The sequence below is a fragment of the Elephas maximus genome, chromosome 3, assembly GCF_024166365.1.
Source record: "Elephas maximus indicus isolate mEleMax1 chromosome 3, mEleMax1 primary haplotype, whole genome shotgun sequence".
Lineage (NCBI taxonomy): Eukaryota > Metazoa > Chordata > Mammalia > Proboscidea > Elephantidae > Elephas > Elephas maximus.
In genome coordinates this window covers 149,906,027-149,932,580 of record NC_064821.1, presented here as the reverse complement: position 1 = coordinate 149,932,580, position 26,554 = coordinate 149,906,027, and the positions used below count along the sequence as shown (strand labels likewise).

The 26,554-nt window shown below is 35.9% G+C and overlaps 1 protein-coding gene across 5 annotated transcripts in view; it reads left to right on the top strand.

Annotated features, from left to right (window-relative positions):
- The window catches only part of RPAP2 (RNA polymerase II associated protein 2), a 106,456-nt gene that overhangs the window by 16,935 nt on the left and 62,967 nt on the right, over window positions 1-26,554 (top strand). For all 5 annotated transcript variants that reach the window (XR_007516711.1, XM_049879810.1, XM_049879812.1 and 2 more), the window contains exons 4-10: window positions 231-329; window positions 540-605; window positions 2,132-2,220; window positions 13,805-13,840; window positions 15,850-16,777; window positions 18,868-18,950; window positions 22,159-22,239. Coding sequence is in view for 4 of the 5 variants with exons in the window: in XM_049879810.1 (XP_049735767.1) it covers window positions 231-329; window positions 540-605; window positions 2,132-2,220; window positions 13,805-13,840; window positions 15,850-16,777; window positions 18,868-18,950; window positions 22,159-22,239 (1,382 nt within the window). In the remaining variant the exon portion in view is untranslated. The remainder of the gene's footprint in view (window positions 1-230; window positions 330-539; window positions 606-2,131; window positions 2,221-13,804; window positions 13,841-15,849; window positions 16,778-18,867; window positions 18,951-22,158; window positions 22,240-26,554) is intronic.

The following is a 26,554-nucleotide window of genomic DNA, read 5'->3' as shown; positions in this document are numbered from 1 at the left end:
ACAAAGAATATTTTTTTAAAAAATAGCTAATATTTATTGAGTCCCTACTATGTGTCAGACACTTCTCCAAGGGTTTTTCCTTTATTTACTCCTTTAATTCTAGCTTCAAACCTATGAAGTAAGTACTAGTAGTATTTGTATGTTTTCAGATGAGATAGATAAGGCTTAGAGAGCTAATAAATGAATTTTTCCATTAATCTGAGGGGCGATGCCCCTTTGTTTCGTTGTAGGGGAAGTTCATCACATCTGCTCACTACAGTGATGTTGTGGATGAGCGTACAATCAGCAAACTCTGCGGTTATCCTATATGTAAGAAGAAGCTGGGAATTGTAAGTGAACTAATTCTTTTTTTTTAATATAAGCTTTTATTTTTACATTTAGCAAAATACTTTGTAGAAAGAACAAGAAATTAAACCTGAGGCCATGAATTAATGACATGGATTGGCCGTAGATGTGATATATAGATGACTTAATCTGGTAACATAACCTTCATGTTCATGATCTGAATTTTTTTGTAAGTTGTACTTTCTTTTCTTTAGGTACCAAAACAGAAGTACAAAATTTCTACCAAAACCAATAAAGTCTATGATATTACTGAAAGAAAGGTAAGTTTATAGGTTATTTTCAGTGTGGTAGTTAATTTTTAGTAATAAACTAAAATTATAAAAATAGCTTTTTAAAATCTTGCCTTTTGGAAAAGAGCCATATTAAAATTTTGCACGTATATGTAAAAGGGATTAAAAAAACCCTTGCGTAAGCTTTCTGTACTATTTAACTTGAACATTTAAAAATTGAAAGTGCGTATCGGCACAGGGATGGAAAATTAGGTCATGAACAGAAGAAAGAGCCAGAAACAGACTCACCACATATGTGGAAACTTGATGTATGACGGTAGGGGTATTGCAGGTCAGTGGAGAAAGGATGGATTTTTCAATAAATGGTGCTGCCACAATTAATTATCCATATGGAAAACTTGGAAATTGATCCTTACCTCAGTTCAAATACAAGTATCAATTTTAGGTAGATTGAAGACCTAAATGTAAAAGGCAAAACTTTTCTAATGTGGGAGAATATCTTTATTAACTTGGTGAAGAGAAGGATTTCTTAAGACAGAAAATTATAGACCATAGAGAAAAAATTGATAAATTTGTCTACATTAAAATTAAAACTTTTCACCAGAAGTTTCCAAAAAGGATTAAAAAGGTAAGCCACAAGTGAGAAGTTATAGTTTTCACATATAACGGACATATCACAGATTCATATCCAGAATATATAATCTATAAGAAAATGACAACCAACCTAATAGAAAAATGGACAAAAACTTGGGTGTTTTACAGAAGGAACTTAAATGGCCAATGAATGTGTGAAAAGACACTCAACCTTATTAGGAATCAGGCAAATAGCAAATAAAAACACATCGATTTACATTTTCACGCCCCCCCCCCCCCCCCAGATTAGCAAAATCATAAAAATCTTACAGTATTGGGTATTCTTTTTATGCTGCTGTGGGAGTAAAGATTCATACAGCATTTTTAAGAAACTGGCATTATCCAGTAAGGTTGAACTTGCTCATATCTTATAACTAAGCCTTGGTATATAGCCTAGAGAAATTCTTACCCATGTGCACCGGTATATATGTATAAGAATGTTCATTGCAAGAAAACTGGAAATAACTCAATTGTCCATAAACAATAAAGTGTAACACACTTGCACAGTGAATGTAACACACAGTGAAAATGAATAAACTACAACTACATGAATGAATCTCAGAAACACTGTGTTAAGCAAAAGAAGTAAGATAAGCATACAGAACAATATGATTCCATTTAGACAAAGTTTAAAAAATAGGCAAGACCAAATGGTATTTTTTATAGGGATATATATATAGGTGGGAATGATTAACACAAAATTTAGGATTGTGGTTATTACCTCTGGGGATGTGAAGATTGATGCAGTTGAGGAGGGGCACAGAGGGGCCTTCGAAGGTACTTATTTCTTACCTTAGGTGATGGAGTCATGGTTTTTCATTTTATTTATTTATAGAATATTTCTTTTTGTATTTTCTTCTATATATCAGTTATGTTTCATAATAAGAATAAATAATTTACTAGTTTTCACATTTTCTTTTTAGTCTTTTTGCAGCAATTTTTGTTATAAAGCATCTAAGTTTTTTCAAGCACAAATTCCCAAAACTCCAGTATGGATTCGAGAAGAAGAAAGGTAATTTAAATCATTATGTATACATTTACTCATATATTTTAATAATTTTTTGAGATATGTAGAGAGTAAGTCTACTTTTCTGTTGAATGTTACCACTGGACACACTTTAATTGTGGGAACATAGTTATTTCTTAAGCATAACAATAAAAGATTTTACACCTAAAAGTCAGAAAATTTATACATATAAGTGTTGTTTATCTGTTTGCTATTTACTGTTTTACCTTTAATTAAAAAACCTGAACTTCATATCTGGATTCCTGCCATGACAGTTGTATCTGTGAATCCTGTAAATCTAAAAATCCTAGAGTAAAAATGTTAAGTTTTTCAGAAGATACTGGATCTTGGGATACAATTGAACTTATTATGTTGTTAAGAATAGAAACTATATACTAAGATTAAAAAGTTCAAGTTATTAATTCATTTGATCTTTGTTAAAATCAGTACAGTATTTTATTAATTTAGAGAAAGCCAATTTAAAGTCATGTTTTTACAAAAAAAGTTTATGAGGAGTGCAAATGTTTCCTGGGTAATGGTTAAACATTTGCAACATTTTATTAATGCTGAATTCTAGAAAAATTTTAGTATTCAGAGTCAAGTAGCATAATATTAAAAGGTCACAAATTATTGTTATGGTAATTAAACCGTATTAACTAGGGATTCCAAACAAACAATTAAATTAGTGACATAAAAACCATTGCCGTTCAGTCAGTTCCAACTCATAGCGACCCTATAGGACAGAGTAGAACTGCCCCATAGGGTTTCCAAGGAGTGGCTGGTGGATTTGAACTGCCAACCTTTTGGCTAGCAGCCGAACACTTAACCGCTGTATCACCAGGGCTCCAATTAATGACATAATGCCCCGTATAATGCCCCATAATGTTTAATAGAGGGTATTATAATAACAAAACCCGTTGCATAGAGTCCATTCCAACTCATAGCAACCTTAAAGGACAGAGTAGAATTGCCCTATAGGGTTTCCAAGGTGTAATCTTTATGGAAACCTACAGCCACGTCTTTCTCCCACAGAGCAGCTGGTGGGTTTGAACCACGAACTTTTGGTTAGCAGCTGAGCACTTAACCAAAGTGCCACCAGGGCTCCTTTATAGCAACACAAGGCAGTGTGATTTGTAGTAAGATAGTGAGGATCTAAGCAAATAAATGTAAGAATTTAAGTGTAATGAGATGCAAGTTAACTAAAGAGGTCTGTCTTGGGGAAAAAGAAACCTTCAATAATGCCTTTCCTGATGTATGAGGTGATATTACATGGGTTTTTTTAAGTTCAACTAGCTTCAAGTGTATTGACACATACCTTTGTCTGCCAATCCAATTCTGTGTTATTTAGAATATGTAAAACATACCACCTTATAGCTTTTAATAATTGAATGAAAGTTAATGAAGACTAAATAAAATGTTCATTTCTCCACTTTCCTTTTGGAGGATAAGAGATTGTGGTATTGTCCAAGGTGACTGGGAATTTAAGGATACCTTTTTACTTACCACTCTTTTTCGCCGTTCTTGATGTTTCTTTCACCCCTACAACAGCATTTCCCTAGGCCTGAATAGCTTTCACTTGGAGGGAAAAGTTACCCATTCCCCATGGTTAGACCAGTATTTCCTTAAGTTATACCTTTGCTTCTAAAGATATCTTCTCTACTTCTTAATTTTAGCCTTTTATGCCATCCTCATATTTGCTTTAGCTGCTTCACAGTCATTTACCAAACCGTCATTCCTGTTATTTCTGTTTTTTTCAAACATAGTTATTTGATACTTCTTTAGCTAATTTAAAACTTCTCTTTAATCTTCTGAAATCTCACCATTTTATGTTTGAAATGCCCACTTTTCTCTAAAACATGAAGCCCTGTCACTTTATATTTGTGGTTCTTGAAATTCTTCCTTATCTATAAGCCCTTTCCTGCCTTACTAAAAAAAAAAAAAAAATGATGAAAATAGCCTTAGTTTCCTTAATCTGAACTAATCAATTTAATTGACATTCAAAGTGTGTAGTGTGTGCTTAAGTACCTTGTAGGCTTCAACACACAAAATTTTAAAACGTAAGCTGTGAGTTTAAGGATCTTTAAATCTCATTGGGACGGCAAGACAAATAAACATGCATGGAACAATTTTTTACTGACTCAAGTAGGGATCTGTAAATTAGTGAAGATGGAGCGTTCTATAATGAGAAATTAGAAGCACAGGTGAGAAAATAAACTCATGGGAGTGGGTTGAGGTGTTGCAAGTAGGGAGTAAGAACATTGGCTCACTTGAAATAAAGAATCCGTGTTGGGAAAAAATAGAAGACAATGATAGGTAAGTAACAAGTACTAGGGAGCAGAATTTAATCTGGCATTCGTGTAGAAAATGAATTGAAGAAAGAATCCTAAGTGCTGAAAGAATCTTTAGAGATCGTTAAGTCCAATCCCTTTATCAAACAAGCTCAAAAAGATTAAATGCAGTGTTTAACCTAATGATCGACTCTGAACTAGGCCAGGATTTTATTCATCATAGTCCACTTGAATACTTTATAAAATATATATTTGCCCCATTGCATATAGTATAACTATAGTTCTTAGTTATATATACTTGTGAATGTAAGTATTGACAACATCAGTATCTTTGGGATCTGGATCCAATCAGTGTTACCTTAATTTCTAAATTTTTAGGGGCAGAGGTTATGTCAGTTATTTAATGAATCCACTAGAGGTCACTGGTTTTTCACAGAGAATGTTTGACTTTTCACATGTGCTAACGATTTGGAAACCCTGGTGGTGTAGTGGTTGAGTTCAGCTGCCAACCAAAAGGTGGGCAGTTCCAATCCACCACCTGCTCCTTGGAAACCCTATGGGGCAGTTCTACTCTGTCCTATAAGGCCTCTATGAGTCGCAATCGACTCAACAGCAGTGGGTTTGGTTTTTTTTTGGTTTGAATGATCAGAATTCTAGAATTCACTAGCATTCTTTTAAAAAGCTTGTCTAGCTGTTACACATATAAGCTCTACAGAAATGTGTGAGATTTTAAAGAAAGTCTGTTCATATATGGTATGGGGTACACCATTCAGAACCCATTTTCCTTTAAAAGGGAAAATGGGCTTTTTTTGACGACAGCATTTTAGTATTTAATGCAGAGATATTTTTATTAACTTAAAGTAGGTCATCATAATAAATAAGGAATTACATCATAATGTTACATTTTAAAATAAGAATAAATTTAAAAATCCATTGAAAAAATTAGACTTCTCGTAGCAATGACTTTCAAACTTTTTGGCTACTATGATAAATACATACATACATCTAATAGAAACAAAAGCTTTGTGAAACAGTATTTATCCTCACTATGTGAAATCCCCCTAATATTTCCTACTCTGTTGCTTTTTGAAAAATACTGGTAGCACCCCACTAAATTGGTGGGTCCTGATCTGGAATTTGAAGAGGACTATATTGTTGGATCTAGCTCAGATTTTAGTTGTTTTTACTATAGGACAGCCTCTTATCTACACTAGACTTCAGTTTTCTTGTTTGTAAAGTTGAATGTTGTATTCAACCTTAAAGTTCTTTTTAGTTTTAATGGTTTCACAGTTGTAGGACAGTTGTGTCTTTAGTTATTGCTTTTATAGCAAAAGTTTTCTAGGTAAGGAAATATATTATTTATAAAAACAATGAAAATTTAAATTACCAGCATAAGGCTAGGAGAACTTATACTACCTATAAACAAAACCTGTTGCTGTCAAGTCGATTCTGACTCACAGCAACCCTATAGGACAGAGTAGAAGTGCCCTATGGGGTTTCCAAGGAGCAGGTGGTGGATTTGAGCTGCCAGCCTTCTGGTTAGCAGCCTGAATTCTTAACCACTGCGCCACCAGGGCTCATAGCTAGTATAAGTCTGTCTCAATTAACAATTAGGAAAAAAGTTAAACTGATTTAAAGTCTTCAGTCTATAAAGTCCTATAAAGAATTAGATCAGAGTCTCTAAATTATGAAGAAAAACCAGGGATGTTTTAGAGTATATCTTAATTTGAAGTTGACATCTTTTTTTTTCTCTCTCTCCTTTCCCTTTTATTTATTTATTTTATAATATTTTTGATGAAAATATACAGAGTGAAGTTGACATTTCAGGTACACCATGATCTTACATGCCATTTGGAAACAGAATATTGAATTTGACTCAGTTTGATCTTTTATATATTATTGTAAAAGGTAATATAAATTTATTCACCAGATTCTACAATACTAAAGCCTAGTAGTGTTCCTTAAAACTTATATTACTTTATACCATAGCTAGTAGTAAGCCTCTACTTCATTACCTAACTAGTACAGATCTCACTAGTACAGATGTATTAGTAGATTTAGGAAATAAACAAATTCATGAGCTCTAGCTCTATATGATTATGGAGACTTTCAAGTCAGAAAGGACCTTGGAGGTTTTCTAGTCCCTTGTTTTTATTGTTAGGCTGTGAAAAAGTATCTGATGTATATCCTTAACGATGGAGAACGGTAGTGCTTTTCATAAAATGTCTCCTGATACCCTATCAGAGAGAAAACACTGACCTAGATGGCCCGGGTAATGACGCAGTTTCTCCTCATATTGTTAGTTAGAAAATTTTCACCCACTTAGTGGCCAGAAACAGACCACATGCAATTTTTTTGCTCCGAGACTGCATGCTCATTTAGGTAGTCACGTAGTTGTGTTTATAAGTCCTGTGTGGTTGAATATAGGCTCTGACAAGCCTTTGAAGGGGAAGCTTCTTGAATTATAACCTAAAAAATCAGGAGTTAAGTCTAAGAATGAAGGTCAAATGTTAAAAATCAAACTATGATTTTAAAGATCAGGTTGGGGCGATTGGTTAATGCTGACAGAGCTAAAAGCGCCATCATGTGGCCCAGATCAGGGGATTTCACACATTGCAATAAACATTATAATCTCAGAAGCACGGAAGCCAAAAACCTCTGCTTAACAACTAACCTCTTCCTGAATAGTCACCTCTATTGCTTGGTATAAAGACTAAAAGCTTTCTGAGCAGGTTTTAACATGTCTCAAATTACATTTGAAAAATTCTCACCACAGGGGGGAATTGCAGACTGCTTCTTCCGTTGGTTTATATTTGTATACATACTCTAAGTGACACACACACGTACACCCTCACTCACGTACATTTATACATACACAGGCATTTTTGGCGTAAGAAGTTATTTCTAGTTTTAGATCTACTGTACTGAAGTTAAAACAAATCATAATATATACTTTAGTGAAAATAATAAGATGAAAATGTGAAGAACTAGCTTGAAGATATTCTTTAACATGTTTTCTTAAATTGAGGTTTCAGAATTATCTCCAGCGCAACCTAAACTATGTAGAAGGGAATGGAGGATACCTGGAGCAAAGAGAAATGGTACTTTTAACAAACAAAAATTTAAATTAGATCTAAAAAAGAATGGGAAAGAAAGAGCAATGTAACTTGATGCCTGTGCTTTCTAAAACAGCACATAGCAAAGCAAACTGAAGTTTTATATTGAACCTTTCATCTAATATCTCAGAAAATTCAAATCTGGTTCTTTTCGTGTCAGATACCGTTCTTCATTTTTATAGATTGGGAATCAGGGAGGGTATTTAAAGTCACTCATAAAACAATTAACATCTAGAAACAATGTTGAGAGTAGTTCTCTTTACCTAAAGTCAGAGAAAGAAAGCAAGGGAAAGGAAAGTTGTATATAGTTTAGAAAGTATATTGACGTCTTAGAGAGGAACTTACCAAAGGTGGTGTCTTCACACCCTTTTGGGGTCTTTTTTTCTGATAATAATTAGAGGCATTGTGTGTTGTAGTGTTAAGAGGATGGGCTTTGAAATCAGACCCACATTTGAATCCTAAATTTACTACTTGTTAGCTATGTAATCTTAGGAAGTCAGTTACCCTCTCAATGCTATGTTTTTTTCCATCTATATATATAAAGCTGTAAGTTATGTGAAGATTTAATGAAATAATGTATAAAACCACCTAGCATATAAAAAAGCATATAGTAGATAGTTAATATATGCCATTTTTTCCTTTGCCTTCTTCAGAGATTGAATTTTAAGTTTTAGTGTTTTTCTCAAAAAATATCAAGTTGGATAGCTGGAGAGTGCTCATAAACCATCTAAAATTATATTTGTGACTTCAAATAATGTTTACACTTGATTACCCCTTGATTCAGACATACTTGGACCTCATTCTTATTTAGAACTATTCTGTCTCCAAGATCTTGAAATAAGAGTGTCCCATCTAAGTTATCTAGTGCTGCTATAACAGAAATATGACAAATGAGCGGCTCTAACAAACAAATTTATTTTCTCACAGTTCAGGAAGCTGGAAGTCTGAATTCAAGGTGCCGACTTTAGGGGAAGGCTCTTTCTCTCTCTGTCGGCTCTGGAGGAAGGTCATTGTCTCTCTTGAGCTTCTGCTCCTGGGTGACCTTCATGTGGTTTGGTATCTCTCTCTTCCCCCATCTCTGCTTCTCTGGCTTACTTGTTCATCTCTTTTATATCTCAAAAGAGATTGACTCAGGATACACCCTACACTGATCTTGCCTCATTAGTGTGAAAAGGAGAACCCATTCTCAAAATGGGGTTATAACCACAGGCATAGAGATTAGGATTTATGACACATATTTTGGGGTACACAGTTCAACTCGTAATACCATCTCTGACCACAATTTCTGTCTCTTCTATAGCTATCACTCCCGAGTCTGCTTTGTGACCTCATTTTGACCTACCCTAGCTCTATTCTTCTAGATTGTCCGACCCTTGTTAGATTCATTTTCTTGAGCTCCACATTCTGCAGTTAGAGTATTGTCCTCTCAAACAATCCCAGATTCTTTCTGCCTAACCTGCTATGTCCACCTTCCCCTATCTACAGTCATCCCTTTTCTCCGTGCTCAGATTGCTGATATTATTGGAAAAAGTTCTCAAAACCCACTAGCACTTTAGATAAACTGTCTCATTTAATTTGATCCTGATAGCATCCTTGAGGAAATATTATGTTATTCATTTTATTGATGGTGGAACTAGGGTTCAGAGAGGTTTAGTGACTCATCCGAGGACTTCTGGCTCATACACAGAAGTCTGGGATTTAAACCCAGGTCTGTCTGGTGCCAAAACCTGCAGACTTTGCATTCCTTTCACCCTATTCCAGTTTGTTCTGTACAATCTCAACTGTTTTTTCACAAGTTTTTCTTTGTTTTTTTATTGACTATCTGATACATTCAGACTGTTTCTGCTCTCCTTAAAGCATGAACCCAACCCTCAAACCATAGTAGATAATTTAACCTACTACTTAACAGAGATGATTAAGGGCACTTAGTAGAATCTCCTTAAACATTGTTTTCTTCATGTACTCTCCTTTCTCTGCCTTCTCCTTGCGAGTATAGTACCCTCCTATGTATTATTAACTCTCTTCTCTCTTCAGAGCCTTGCTTTATGATTTATTCCTGTTCTTCCTCCTTCAAGCTTTCCTGTTCTACTGGCTTTTTCCTCTACTTTAAAAAAGAAAAAAAAAAAAAAACCTATAACATATCCACTAGATACAGCAATTCCATGGTAATTGGTGATTTTAGCAAGAGCTATTTTAGGGGTGTAATGGGATTCCAGGAGGCAGAGAGTTAATGACTGAATAGGACATAAACCAAAAAAAAAAAAAAAAAAAACCAACTGTTAAGTCGATTCCAACCCGTAGCAGCGCCATAGGGTTTCCAAGGCTGTAAATCTCTATAGAAGCAGACTGCCACATCTTGAAAATATGAGTTCAGACTACTTTAAAGAAGGCTTACAGTGAAAGAGAGGAGTAGCTATATGATGGAAGGAAAAGTTTGTAAGAGATAGGATAGAATTAAACACGATTATATGCTAAAAAGAAAAAGAAGAAAGGGAGAGGTTTGTGGATTAAGACCTCAGACTGAGATCCACAGGATTGCTGCAAATACCTTTAATATACAAACTATATGAATCCTTAAAGATCTAGCTGAAATAACTCCTCTCTGAAGCTTTTCTTGATTGGCTCAGAAGGAAGTTTTTTATTTCTTGCAGCAGCTCATATATCTGTCATCGTACTTAACACATACTGTCTTGAATGGTATGATGCATCATTGTTATTATGAGCCAGACTGCATGGATTTGATTTCTGGCTTTCACCACTTAATTACCTGTATGACTTTGGGCAAATTACTTATTTTCTCTGCACTCAGTTTCATTGTCTATAACATGAGGATGATAGTGATAGTAGCTACATATTGTTAAGAAGATTAATGTTTGTAAAACTCAGGGGCAGATTATCTAATAGGCAAGGTAAGCATGGTGTTTCCCTTGCTTACTACATCATCTGTAATGAACAATTTCACATTTTTTCACCACATCAGAGATTCTGCTTCTAGGTATGGCTGGCATCTCTCCCAATCCCACAGCACCTTCCTACAGAATAAAGCCCCTTTTCAAATTTACAGCGCCTGACAGTAATCTGCCCCGGTAAAGCTCCTAGAACATGGGTTTTTCTCCTTCTAAATTGTTAGGTCCTTTAGAATGGGAGCCTACACTTTGTATCACTTAACATATACAGTATAGTCCTTGCACATAATAGTTCAGAATTTGACTTTTGAAGGAAGTTGTCGAATTATGGAGTATACTATGCATTTGCAAGTTAGCCATTGGTTGTAAGAATCCAGTTGAGAATCACTGTGTCTACACATATCTTCTTCCCTACCATGATACTGAGACCTGAGTAGAGGGCCAGATGACACACAGATGCACAGTACTGAACTTTGTTAATTTTAACCAGGAAAACTTGGGCAAGGGTGTGGGATAAGAAGAGTGAGAGAACTACATTGTGGAAGTGGGAGACAGTAGTCAATAAAACATTCTGTTATGAATGTTAGCATACTATTTAGGTCAAAAAAGCTCTTAATGGGAGTTACAACTATCCCCCGGGGTAGTCAAGATTAATCACCATCCAAGCAGTGTCATTCATTTTTTTGAGCAACGCCAAATCAGGGTAGCTTCTGTTACTGGAATTTTAGTGAGTGGAAGAAAGTAGGGTAAACAGGATAATCTGGATATTTGGGAAAGGATATGCCTGAATTGACTAAGGGGCTAAGAATTAGGGGTAAGGAAGAAGAAAAAATAGATTAAATTTCTGTTGAAGGGCAGTATACTTCCCATTGACTTATTTTGTCTTAGCCTTTTACGTTTATTTTGGGTGTTAGGGAATTCCTCACTAGGGGAATCTCTGGAGCAGGAGTGCAGGACAGCAGTTATTGGTCATGTCTCCTGATGTGTGGTACTAAGGATTCTGAGGTCTCATTAAGAGTTTAATGGACAAGTACTGGTACAACAACAGATACATAGACCAATGGAACAGAATTGAGAATCCAGACATAAATCCATCCACATATGAGCAGTTGATATTTGACAAAGGCCCCAAAACAGTTAAATGGGGAAAAGACAGTCTTTTTAACAAATGGTGCTGGCATAACTGGATATCCATCTGCAAAAAAATGAAACAAGACCCATACCTCACTCCATGCACAAAAACTAACTCAAAATGGATCAAAGACCTAAACATAAAATCTGAGACGATAAAGATCATGGAAGAAAAAATAGGGACAACAGTAGGAGCCCTAATACATGGCATAAACAGTATATAAAACATTATAAAGAATGTAGAAGAAAAACTAGATAACTGGGAGCTCCTAAAAATCAAACACCTATGCTCATCCAAAGACTTCACCAAAAGAGTAAAAAGACTACCTACAGACTGGGAAAAAGTTTTTAGCTATGACATTTCTGATCAGCACCTGATCTCTAAAATCTGCATGATACTGCAAAAAAAACTCAACTACAAAAAGACAAATAACCCAATTAAAAAATGGGCAAAAGATATGAATAGACATTTCACTAAAGAAGACATTCAGGTAGCTAACAGATACATGAGGAAATGTTCACGATCATTAGCCATTAGAGAAATGCAGATCAAAACTACAGTGAGATTTCCCCTCACTCCAACAAGGCTGGCATTAATCCAAAAAACACAGAATAATAAATGTTGGAGAGGCTGTGGAGAGATTGGAACACTTCTACACTGCTGGTGGGAATGTAAAATGGTACAAACCACTTTGGAAATCAATTTGGTGGTTCCTTAAAAAGCTAGAAATAGAACTACCATACAATCCAGCAATCCCACTCCTTGGAATATATCCTAGAGAAATAACAGCCTTTACACGAACAGATATATGCACACCCATGTTTATTGCAGCACTGTTTACAATAGCAAAAAGATGGAAGCAACCAAGGTGCCCATCAACGGATGAATGGATAAATTATGGTATAGTCACACAATGGAATACTATGTATTGATAAAGAACAGTGATGAATCTGTGAAACATTTCATAACATGGAGGAACCTGGAAGGCATTATGCTGAGTGAAATTAGTTGCAAAAGGACAAATATTGTATAAGACCACTATTATAAGAATTTGAGAAATAGTTTAAACCGAGAAGAAAACATTCTTTCGTGGTTATGAGAGGGGGAGGGAGGGAGGATGGAGAGGGGTATTCACGAATTAGATAGTAGATAAGAACTACTTTAGGTGAAGGGAAAGACAGCACACAATACAGGGGAGGTCAGCACAATTGGACTAAACCAAAAGCAAAGGAGTTTCCTGAATAAACTGAATGCTTCGAAGGCCAGCATAGCAGGGGCAGGAGTCTGGGGACCATGGTTTCAGGGGACATCTAAGTCAATTGGCATAATAAAATCTATTAAGAAAACATTCTTAAACGCTAGCAAGCAGCCACCTAAGATGCATCAATTGGTCTCAACCCACCTGGATCAAAGGAGAATGAAGAACACCAAGAACACAAGGTGATTATGAGCCCAAGAGTCAGAAAGGGCCACATGAACTGGCGACTACATCATCCTGAGACGAGAAGAACTAGATGGTGCCTGGCTACAACTGATGACTGCCCTGACAGGGAACACAACAGAGAACCCCTGAGGGAGCAGGAGAGCAGTGGGATGCAGACCCCAAATTCTTATAAGACCAGACTTAATGATCTGATTGAGACTGGAAGGACCCCAGTGGTCATGGCCCCCAGACCTTCTGTTGCCCCAGGACAGGAACCATTCCCGAAGCCAACTCTTCAGACATGGATTGGACTGGACGATGGGTTGGAGAGGTATGCTGGTGAGGAGCGAGCTTCTTGGATCAGGTGGACACTTGAGACTCTGTTGGCATCTCCTGCCTGCAGGGAAGATGAGAGGGTGGAGGGGGTTGGAAGCTGGCAAAATTGACACGAAAAGAGAGAGTGGAGGGAGAGAGCGGGCTCTCTCATTAAAAAGTAATTGGGGGTGTGTAGCAAGGTGTATATGGGTTTTTGTGTGAGCGACTGACTTGATTTGTAAACTTTCAGTTAAAGCACAATAAAAATTATTAAAAAAATCTTTATATGAACTGTTCTTTTTTAATTATATTTTCTATCCAGTGTAGTTATAGTAAACACTTGGAAGTGTTTGACATGTCAGTTGCTGTATCTCTGCCTTCAGTTTTCTATTTCTCTGTTTTTGTCACAGGCATCCTGATTTTCAGCTGCTGAAAGAAGGACAAAGGTATGGTTGAATCAGTATCACTTACCTTCTATATATTCATGTTAGTAAAAACATTAGGAGTAAACCAGGTGATATGAGCTCTTGGACTTCCTGTGCTAATGCATTATGTAAGTATCCCATTCTAATCCACACAAAGAAATATTTGGCCTGTTTAGGTTTTTCTTTTGTGATGGTAAGATGATGTGTTTGATTTGTATGATTTATTGTACAGCTGTTCCTACTGAGGATGTCTAATTGAACCTGTTGAAATATGACACAAATACAGCTTCCATTTGAGATACTGTGGTTCTTTGTCAACTGGATTGTACCAATTACATTTGTTGAAAGGTTTTTAGATCTTATTTTATAGGATTTTAAGACATTATCGTATCAGTTATTTAATTATCTGAAAGAGCATCTAAAGCATTAATAGAAATTCTAAATTGTGATTTTTTTTTTTTTCCCTAAAACTCTCCTCAAGGTTTTGCATGCCCAGCTATAGCCATCTTTCAAAACATGTCTTTTCACTGCCAGAATAAAATTCCCTGGTTGTTAGTCACCACCTTTATTACATGGAATTGAGCACAAGTGAGAGAGATTTATTTATTGATTTGTATCTTTAATTTATAGATTCAAATAATATAGAAAAACGTAACTGCCTTAGAATTCCACCTCTAATAGAAAGTATGAAATACATGAAAATTGAATTGTTCTAATTTTTATGAAATTATACTTACTTTTCTTCTGATCTAAGCGTCAGTCCCACAGCTATGTCGGCTAGATTCTAACTTAAAAAAATATTTAATATTGAACAGGCTTGTCATCCTTTCTCTACTTCCATTCACAACCTGGAGCCCTGGTGGCGCAGTAATTAAGAGCTTGACTGCTAACCAAAATGTCAGCAGTATGAACCCACCAGCTGCTACTTGGAAACTCTACGGTGCAGTTCTGCTCTGTCCTGTAGGGTTGCTATGAGTTGGAATCGACTCGACGGCAATGGGGTTTTTTTTTTTTTATGCACAACCTTGTTTTCAGCCCTTTTTTTTTTTAATTTGTATTTTCCCTGCAGCGTGTTTCTTGACCCAGAATTCTTCTCATCCTATCTTTTATCTGAATGTGGTTTTGTCTGAGGGCAGTTGCTCCGCCTGTCCTTGTTTGTGTCAAGTTTGTATTGGCAAAGCTTCTCTGTGCCTTCACGATTTTCGTAATTCTAATCTTTTTCAACCCTACCCAGAAAATGGAAGGAACACAGTCCAAAGGAAAGCTGTTGTCTTTTATTGTTCTTATTCTGTTATAATCGTGGGTTTTCACACTTAAATATCTTGCATTAATAATTGTTGATTTGCCAACTTTATTTTACTCTATGACTTTCTTTGTTCTTTACTCTGTCTCTGAAATCTTCCGTATGACCAAAACCAAAAACCAAACCTGTTGCCGTAAGTTGATTCCGACTCATAGCGACCCTATAGAACAGAGTAGAACTGCCGCATGGGGTTTCCAAGGAGTGGCTGGTGGATTTGAACTACTGACCTTTTGTTGCCAGCCTCACTCTTAACTGCTGTACCACCAGGGACTGTCAGTGAAAACTGGAAAGTGTTTACCCATCTCTTTTCATGTTTTTATCTTTCTAAGCAGGGATTCTTATATTTTTTAGGAAATCAATGTTAAAATTTTCAAAAGAAAAACTTTTTTAAAAGATTATATACAATAGTCACAGAAAAGGAATAGGCAAAAATCAAAATAATTCAGCAGGATGGAGTTATCAAATATTTCTTTTTTCTTTTTGCTGTACCCCTTTTACAAATTTTAAATAATTAGGAAAAAAGATAAGAGAAGATGATGAAAGGAGAACTATATCAAATATATAATCATTGTAGAGAAATTATAACCTTTTGAAATTTATATATCAAAGCCTATTAACAAGGCTTTGCCTAAGGGATAAAATATCTACCTTGGAAGTTACAAAGTGAAGTACTGTGGGACATTTTGCTTTCTCTTTATAGTTATTTTGTTTATTTTTCCTTCTACAGTGGCCATTCTGGAGAAGAAATACAGTTATGCAGTCAGGCCATTAAAACGTCAGATATTGAAAATCCTGGTCATTCTGAAAAGCAGTATGAATCTCATTCTTCTAGCACTCATAGTGATAGTAGCAGTGATAATGAGCAAGACTTCGTTTCCTCCATTCTTCCAGGAAACAAACCAAATGCAACGAGTGTAAGTCCACAGCTGCACAAAAAAGCCATAATGAAAAAGAAAGCAGATCACAAAGTTAACTCCAAACACAAGGACAAAGAACAGGCAATAGTAGATGTCGCCGAGCAGTTACACAACTGCAGATTGGATAGTCAGGAGAAAGCTGCTGTTTCTGCGCTTCCTTCACAGAATGTAAACACTCAGATTTCTTCAAACAATCTTTTGCAAGAAAGAGTAAAAGCTTCTGAAAATAAATACAGTAGCTCAGAAATAACTCTAGTAGGCATAAGTAAGAAAAGTGCAGAACATTTTAAGAAGAAATTTGCCAAATCAAACCAAGTTTCTAGGTCAGTGTCTAGTTCAGTGCAGGTTTCTCCTGAAGTTGCAAAGACAAACTTACTTAAAGTCCTGAAAGAGACTTTGACTGAGTGGAAGACAGAAGAAACTCTGAGGTTTTTGTATGGTCAGAATTATTCTTCTGTGTGTCAGAAACCCCCTTCAGCCCCTCTGATAGAAGCAGAAGAACTTGATGAAGATGATGTAAACTCTGACCCAGTCGGTCATTCTCTTGCCTTGAGGGAATCTCAGAACAGTTTGGATGAGGCTTTGCCTTTCAGGGGTTCAGATACAGCCGTTAAACCATTGCCAAGTTATGAGAACTTGAAAAAAGAAACTGAAACATTAAATCTAAGGATCAGGGAGTTTTATAGAGGACAATATGTTTTGAATGAAGAATCCACCAAATCACAAGACTTAGAAGAGGTATGTCCTAACGATAAATTTTTCTATGATGCTAATATACAGAAAACTCATCATGGCAAATCTTGGAGCAGGAAAAACATTGAAGAGATAATTGTTACATTTTCAGGTTACTTTAGTTGTTCTGTCTTCCGGTTTAAAATTCTGCCTCTAGTGTTGGCATTACTGTTTTCCAAATAAGTTGACATTTGCCCCTGGTAAATTTTCGTAAACATGTAACATTTTTCTCTAATGTAGAAATAGCCTAGAAAGGTGTGAGGCAAATTTTCCTTTAAGACTTAGTTTTTCGTATGTTAAGTTAACTCTATGAAGAGGCTTGTGCTTTCTTTGTTGGTATGTATTCTTTCAAATTTCTACGTGGAGTGTGTGTCTCCCTCCCCGCCCCCATCCTCCCCAATGGCACTATGTGCAGTGGGATAGACTTACTAGTTGAAAAGTAAAATATTCATCTGGGTAACATTTGGGAAACGTGCCCATTTAAAATATTATAGGTGAAAATAATGTGGTAAAGGAGATTTACTGGTAAATGATGGATATAGGAGAGCATGGAAAGAGCACGTTCAGGTAGACTCAGGTATGAATCTTTGCTCTGTCACTTCCTAGCTGTATGAAAAGTTAAAGTTCCTTGAGTCTGTCTGCTTATTTGTAAATGGGACTATTAATGATTTCCCTTTCAAAGTTGTTACAAGTTTTAAAGATGATTTATGTAAAGCATTTATTGCAGTATCTGACATAAAATCAGTAGTCAGTAAATAGTAGTTAAATGGAGAGACTGAATTTATGCAACTAAGATGTGGGGAGGATTTCTTAGTATTTCCTTCACCCATTTTTGGTTGCTGTGGTGTACTGTCTGGAAAATGAAGTCATTTGGCATGAAAAAGAAGTTATAAACAATGATGATAGCTTCATTATCTGGATTCTCTGGGGTTTGATTTCTGTGGTTGAATATTTTGGATTTTGATCATGTTGTCTTGTTTTGTTATTGTTTTACTGTATGCCAAAAATTGTAGATAAAAAAATTACAGAGATAATTTGAGACCCAGGATGATGCCGTCATCTTCTAGAATGGATTTATATTTGCTTCTGGCCGATGATTTGTAGCAGTCCAAAATTACCTCAATCTAATCAGGGATTAAAATGATTTGAAGTTGGGCGTCAGTCCTTGTAAAAGCCAGTCTATTTTCTGTCCATTCTTATTGCCAGAGTTTGGTCCTTCCAGGTCCTGGTCTCAAGACTGGGGGTGTTTGCCAATACTCCCTTCTTGGCATGCCTGGAACTTTAATTTTTACTAGAAAAACTCCACTCAGGTTCTCAGTATCTCAGTTGCTTTTTGTGGAATTGGTCAATACTTTCTCTGGAATTACTTCTTCAAGATCTGAGCCCATAGTTTTTCACTGCTGTATTAGCTCTCTGGAGCCCTGTTGGCACAGTGGTTAAGAGTTTGGAATCGACTCAGTGGCACGTAACAACAGCGTATAAATATAAAGGATTGCCCAAACCAAAAACCCATGGCCGTCGAGTAGATTCTGACTCAGCAACCCTATAGGACAGAGTAGAACTGCCCCCATAGGGTTTCTAAGGAGCAGCTGGTGGATTTGAACTGCCAATCTTTTGGTTAGCAGCCAGCTCTTAACCATCTCGTGAAGTCCTTTTGTATACATCTACTCAGTAAAGGAGCAGTCCCGTTGCCAATTCCAACTCATAGAGACCCTGTAGAATAGAGTAGAACTGTCCCTAGGGTTTCCAAGGCTGCAGATCGCCACATCTTTCTCATGGAGCAGCTATTGAGTTCCAGCTGCTGACCTTTCAGGAGCAGCTGAGAGCTTAACCATTACACCACCAGGGCTCTGGGGGCATTTGTATCCCTATTGTACGTATGGAAAAAACTCACTCTGGAAGAGAGCAAATAACTCAATTTTAAGTTCACAACAGCCTAATAACTGAGCCGATACTAAAACGTTATGATTTTTAAGTCTAGTTCTTTTTCTGCTGTGCCACAATTGTAAACTTTAGGGTTTTAATGTCAATTATTCTTACTTATCAGTGAAGGAATGTGAAATTTTGATTCTCTTTTGTTTAAAAATCTGATTCAGCGTGATCCCACCTTTCCACTGATAGATTCAAGTTCTCAGAACCAGATTAGAAAACGCATCGTACTTGAAAAACTGCGTAAAGTGTAAGTATGTCAGTCACTCCAGTTTTGTAATATTTTTAAATAATTTGAGATTATGAGTTCATAATATATATGTATTATGCTTGAATTTTGAATGTTTTGAAAAATAATGTGAAAGTTCACGTTGATTTCTTCACCTGAGAATTTAGATTTTTAAGATATCCTGTTAAGGCAACATTGAAAGGAAGGAAGACCAAAAAAAAACAAACCTATTGCCATTGAGTCTATTCCAACTCATAGCAGCCCTATAGGACAGGGTAGAACTGCCCCATAGAGTTTCCAAGGAGCACCTGGCGGATTCAAACTGCTGACCTTTTCTTTAGCAGCCATAGCACTTAACCACTATGCCACCAGGGTTTCCGAAAGGAAGGAAGTTAAGTGTAAAAGACACAGAGGCACATAATAAAGAGGAAGGTTGAGATTATGGGAGTAGGCAGCCAAACTGCCTCACTCCCACTTAATCCAGTGAAGTCAGGAAAAAATATCACAGTTAGACCCATTTAAATACTGATTTGTGGTAAATGTGTCACATCAGTTTGACATTTGAATGTGACTTTATAAAGTTTTAACGGTCTGTTAAGTCACTCTGCATACATACTCATAGAGCGATTTAACACTCAGCACCGGAGCTTTTGTTCAGCTCTGCTTTTCATTTTAGCTTTCCGTGATGGAAACTGCTGTTCTTGTAATTAGCCCAGTCATAAATGACATTTTAAAATTGCTATTTTGGTTTCTCTTTCAAAAGGTACATGAAAATCTTTTTCCAGAAGTCTGAGGGCTGTCTTATTTTCTTCCTTTTTTTTTAACAGAAAAAAGGGAGAGGTGTTTTTTAATTTGTTGTTTAAGGTGTGCTTATGGAGAAACCTTAGTTTTGTAACAGTTTGAGAATAAGAAAAACACATGTTTCCTGGAAGCCAGTATATTTTGAGCAGCCCAGATGTAAAACATGACCAGTGATATAATGGGAGGTGTGATTATTTTACTTTAAAATACATATTTTTAAGCAAAACTTGAAATCGTTTTTGATTGGCTTTGTATCTTGATTTGAACCATTAAAAAGATGAATCAAGAGGAAGAATTTACTCCTCTGATACTTACATTTAGAATAAATATTTAAATTAATATTTATTGAGATATATGCTCAGCTCTTCATATATAACAGATCTGTATTAGTTTTGCCTTTTATCTGGTCCTCATACTTGTAAGGTTGTTTCCATATAAAATTAGCTTAACCCGTAACCCATTGCCATCGGGTTGATTCCGATTCACAGCGACCCTCTCTGGCTCATAGAGAAGATATCAATGCTTTACCTTAGTTTTAAAAATCGGAATGGATTGTCAGTACTAGTGTGCAATTAGTACGTTGGGTTTTATGTGGAAAGAGTTCTCTAGACTTTTAAGTTTAAGCAGTTTACAAAGGCACAGGCCTGTCACTGAAGGACTTCTGTTCCTATTGGGTTTTGGCTACAGCAGCATACCAAATGCAACCCTGCTAAAAGACCAAATCACTGGCACAAGAACAGAAACCCTGGAGGTGTAGTGGTTAAGAGGTAAGACTGCTAGCCAAGAGGTTGGCAGTTCGAATCTACCAGGTGCTCCTTGGAAATCCTATGGGGCAGGTCTACTCAGTCCTATAGGGTTGCTACAAGTCAGAATTGACGGCAACGGGTTTGGCACAAGAACTGAATTTGAGAAGAAGTGAAATGGCTTAGAGAAAAGGAAGCACTGAAAACAAAACTAATTATGATGGCATAGGACTTTTTTTTTAAATGAAAGCAATTGGGTTTTATTCTTATAAAACTAATACGTGGTTATAAAAGTAATTATACTTTTCGATTTATTTGGTTTCTGATTTAAACAAATGAATTGTAACAGGCTTTTTTTTTAGATCATTGGAGAAAATTCAATGTGGGTTGGGTATTAGACAATATTAAGGAATTATTAATTTAATTAAATACAATAATCTTATTGTAGTTATATAAGAAAATACTTTTGTATTTAGAGATCTTTAAGGGTCAAATGACACTATCAGAAATTTACTTTAAAATATTACTGCAAAAATGAAGTAAATGTGACAAAATATTGGGAGATTGAATCTGGGTTTAAATATATGGGATTATTATTACTATTCTCTCTAGAGCATTTTGAGGCTTTAAAAATAAAGCTTTGAAAAAAAAGTAATATGTGCTTACTTGCAGAAGATTTAGGCAGTACAAAGTGATATAAAGAAGGAAGTGAAATCACCTGTAATTCCACCCTCAGTGATAATTACTATTAATATTTTGATGTTTATCCCTGTGACATATATATATAATATATGTATATTCATTCCTTTTGGTTCCCTTTGTTATGGGAAAAACCTAGAAGGAAAGAAATACTGTTGCTCTATAATATGTATCATGTACAATAGCATTATATAATAGATACCATTTTATAAAAATGAGAGTACTCTATGTGCATTTTTCACTTAACATTTATCATGAATGCCTTTCCACATTAAAAAATACAGATTTACATTATTGTTTTAAAGGTTTTATTATATTCTATTATATGGGTATGCCATAATTTATTTAACCAACCACCTGTTGTAGACATTTTTTTTCTAATTTTTTTCTACTAAAAACGTTTCTGCAGCAAGCATCTTTTTTATGTTTATCTGATTATTTCCTTAGGATAAATTTTTTTTCATGGTAAAACTGTTCAGTCAGAGAATATCTACCGTATTTAAAATCTATTATTTCCTTAGGATAAATTTTTTTTCATGGTAAAACTGTTCAGTCAGAGAATATCTACCGTATTTAAAATCTTAATATCTATTGTCAAATTGCTCTCTAGAAATGTACCAGCTTTAACATCACCAGCTTGGACTATGTTGGGGGCAGTTCTCTTGGCTTATATTTTCTTTCTCTTGTTCTAATATCTGAAAGTAAAGAGATAAGAAAAACTAGAGACATGACAGTAGCCAAAATAATTTTTTTGTATTTCAGCACTTATTACTCTGTAACTACAAAGGGGAATGTGGAGTTACTATCAGATTTTTCATTATAACTTCTCACCAGTCATAACCTAGCTTAACTGTTTGTTTAAAATCATGACTGCCTCTACCTAAGTGCCCTTGTTACCACAGAAAATTCAGACTTAGACATGACCAAAAAAATGTATCTGTATCATTAAATTATATTTTAAAGGAAATGTAATTTTTTATTTTCAGATTGCCTGGACTTTTGGGACCTCTTCAGATTACATTAGGAGATATTTATACACAACTTAAAAATCTTGTTCGAACTTTCAGGTTAGTTTTAAATATAACAGTTTTCTCTTTGATTATTTTGACTTTATGTAAATGCCTCACAGAATCCATAGATAAACAAAAGCATGAGGAAAGTTAAGTAATTATCTTCACGATCTTAGATCTAAGTACAGTGTTCGATTTTCCTCTCAGCTAAACAACATTGTTTCTTTACTCCATTAAATGTAACCCCTTATTTACTCAAATCTTGACATATTTAGCTTCAGATAGTTCATTTATGGGATAATCTAACATTAAGAAGGAAATATTTTATCAGTGACACGAAGGTGGCTAGTCAGTAACATCTTGGATTTTAGTGGATGAGCAGATACTACATATCCGATGACCAGCACCATGCTGATAGGCGCTGCAGGCAGTACAAAAGAAGCCTGATGCCCACACTCAAGGAAGAACTTCCCTGCAGAAAATAAGGTGAACACAGTGAACAGTACAAGACAGTAGGTAATTTAATACTGAATTTTGTAGAACAGACTTGAAGCGCTACAGAAATACTAAGAAAGGGAGAATAGAGAACTGATATCACTTAAAGTTGAAATTTTCTAAAACTGTTAAGGAAGAAATATTCAACCAGGCTAAGACTAGATTCTCTACACCAAGAAGCATAGGGTTATGCTTCTAAATACCGTATTAGTAGAGAGGTACCAAATACGCATTTTGGGGAATGCCAGGCGACCAAATATTTGCCTGTGGCTAAAGCCAGATAAAACCCAGTGCTGTCGAAGCCAGATAGCACCAACATAAAATGAACTTCTGAGGTACAAAAATCAACTCCCCCAAAAGATTAATATTATTATAGTTTATTGTTGCTAATAGTAGTATTCAGATTTTAACAGTTTAAAATTGTAGTACAAGAACTATACATTTGTAATGCCAAATATGCATTCACTTTCAACTAAGATGTTTAAAAAATACTTTTTTGTATGCCACAGAGTAATTCAGGAAAAAATTTTTCAATAAAGTGTTTACTAGAAGGAACTCTATTTAGGATTCATAGCTTAGGCAAATCTCAAAAATCCTTCAACTACTGAAAAGGGTCTTTTTTAAAATTTTGTTTTTAGAAAAGGATCATTTTTAATACTTTATGCTTAAATATTTAGCCTCCATGAGACTCAAAACTGCAGTAGCTGCCTTCTTAAAAATTCTTGTAAACTGTTTATTGTGAAGTTTGACTGATAAGAACAAAATGTGTTTGGGGTACCCCATTTTTCTCTTAACCGTTTTGTCTAACACTTTGTTATTATATTTTCATTAGAAATTATATTTGTATGATTGCATGTATGTTATTTATATGATTTAGAAAATTTTACTCCTTATGAAATTTTGAGATGACATTCTGCTTTTAATTCATTATAAGATGTGAAGAATTCCCCAATACAGCTTTTTTTTTTAAAGATTTATGGAACTAAATAACTAAAATTTAAATGTATCTCTTAAAGACTGTTTTCTTTAATGTTATGAATCCTGGTACATGATGCAGTTCTACAAAGGTTTGAATTATGACAAAGTAAATCTCTTATTCTGCCTTGTATTATTATTTAAATTTTATTAACATTTTTATTTCCAAGATATAATGTTCTTGAGAAAGTAATCTGCTTAATTAATACCTATTGACTGTCAGTCTATTTTTCTAAATAATTGCAAGTCCTTTCTACTTGTTTTTTATACATAAAATTAATAGTTTTCATAAGGGTCCTCAATTATTGCAGCGTTTTATTCTTTACCTGATGTAGAACAAGCACATAAGGACAGTTTCACTCCATTTCATCCAAAATGTTTGACTATATTTGAAAGTGAATGTTCAAGTAATAACATCTGAATGATGTGTTTGTTCAAATTACTGAGATTCTTACACTAATTAGATATTATGGAAACCTATGCCAGAAATGATGCTTAGATTGGCCTAGGCTTTTAGAAGTTTGGACTAACTAAATGCATTGCTAAAATAGAGGATTTGGGCCAAATATCAAGGTCAAAGGTGAACTTCTCTGCCTCTGTATTAGTGATGAAGAAAAGAATACTTGTATTTTAATTGCTCTATCTTATACTTTTCAAAGAGTCATGCAACCAAAAGAGGGGGAAAAAAGGTTTTTTTTGTTCCTTTTTTTTATTTATTGTGCTTTAAGTGAAAGTTCACCGTTCAAGTTAGCTTCTCATACAAAAATTTTTACTCACTAAAAGACCACACCTAATGGTATGATTGTGACTAGAGGAATCCCAGAGACAATGCTCCCCAGAACTTCTGATGGCACAGGACAGGAACCATCCCCGAAGACAAATCATCAGGCATGAAAAGGACTGGTCAGTGGGGGGGAGAGAGATGCTGATGAAGAGTGAGCTAATTAAATCAGGTGGACACGGGAGAGTGTGTAGGCAACTCTTGACTGGAGGAGGGATGGGAAGATAGAGAGAGAGGGAAGATGGCAAAATTGGCACGAAACGAGAGACTGTAAGGGCTGACTCAACAGGGGGAGAGCAAGTGGGAGAAGGGAGTAAGATGTATGTAAACCTACATGTGACAGACTGATTGGAATGGTAAATGTTCACTTGAAGCTTAATAAAAATTAAAAAAAAAAAATTTTTACTCACATTGTTATATGACCCTAGTTGCTTTCCCTGTAATGTGACAGCGCACTCCTCCTTTCCACCCTGTATTTCCCATGTGCATTCAACCAGCTTCTGTCCCTCTCTACTTTGCATCTCTCCTCCAGACAGGAACTGCCTATTTAGTCTCATGTATCTACTTGACCTAAGAAGTACACTTCTCAAGTATCATTTTATGTCTTATAGTCCAGTATAATCTCTATCTGAAAAGTTGGCTTCAGGAATGGTTTTAGTTTTGGGCTAACAGAGAGTCTGAGAGCCATTTCTTCTAGGGTCCCTCCAGTCACAGTCAGGCCATTAAGTCTGGTCTTTTTACTAGAATTTGAGTTCTGTACCCCACTTTTCTCCTGCTCCATTAGGGACTCTCAGTTGTATTCCCTGTCAGGGCAGCCATCTAGTTCTTCTGGTTTCAGGCTGCTGATGTCTCTGGTTTATATGGCCTTTTCTGTCTCCTGGGCTCATATCTTCCTTATGTCTTCGGTGTTCTTTATTCTCCTTTGTTCCAGGTGGGTTGGGACCAACCAATGCATCTTAGGGCTGTTGAAAACCCTGGTGGCATAGTGGTTAAGTGCTACAGCTGTTAACCAAGAGGTTGGCAGTTCAAATCCACCAGGCGCTCCTTGGAAACTATGGGGCAGTTCTGCTCTGTCCTACAGGGTTGCTACGAGACGGAATCGACTAGACGGTTTGGTTTTTTCGATGGCTACTTGCTAGCTTTTAAGACCCCAGATGCCACTCATCAAAGTGGAATGCAGAACATTTTCTTAATAAACTTTGTCCCCAGCCCCCCAGCCCCCCCCCCCACCTCCCCACACACACCATGCAGTACTCTGTCCCTCGAAGTGTTTGGTTGTGTTCAGGAAACTTCTTAGCTTTTGGTTTAGTCCAGTTGTGCTGACTTTGCCTGTACTGTATGTTGTCCTTGCCTTCACCTAAGACAATTCTTTTCTACTATCTAATAAGTGAATACCCCTTTCCCTTACTCCGCACCCTCAAAACCATCAAAGAATGCTTTCTTATGTGTTTAAACCTTTACTTGAGTTCTTATAATAGTGGTCTCATACAATATTCGTCCTTTTGCCACTGACTAACTTCACTCAGGGTAATACTTTCCAGATTCATCCATGTTACGAGGTGTTTCATGGATTCATCGTTGTTCTTTATCGTTGCATAGTATTCCGTTGTGTGAATATACCATAATTTGTTTATCCATTCATCTGTTGATGAGCACCTAGGTGTTTTCCATCTTTTTGCCATTGTGAACAGTGCTGCAGTGAAGATGGGTATGCGTATATCTATTCGTGAGGACTCTGATTTCTCTAGGATATATTCCAAGAAGTGGGATCGCTGGATTGTATGATACTTCTGTTTCTAGCTTTTTAAAGACGTGCTAAATCGATTTCCAAGGTGGTTGTACTGGTTTACATTCCCAACAGCAGTGTATAACTGTTCCAGCCTCTCCACAACCTCTCCAACATTTATTATTTGGTGTTTTTTGAATTAATGCTAGCCTTGTTGGGGTGAGATGGTATCTCATTGTGGTATTGATTTGCATTTCTCTAATGGCTAATCATTGTGAGCATTTCCTCATGTATCTGTTACCTGCCTGAATGTCTTCTTTGGTGAAGTGCCTGCTTTTATCCTTTGCCCATTTTTTGATTGGGTTGTCTTTCTGTTGTTGAAGTTGTGCAGTATC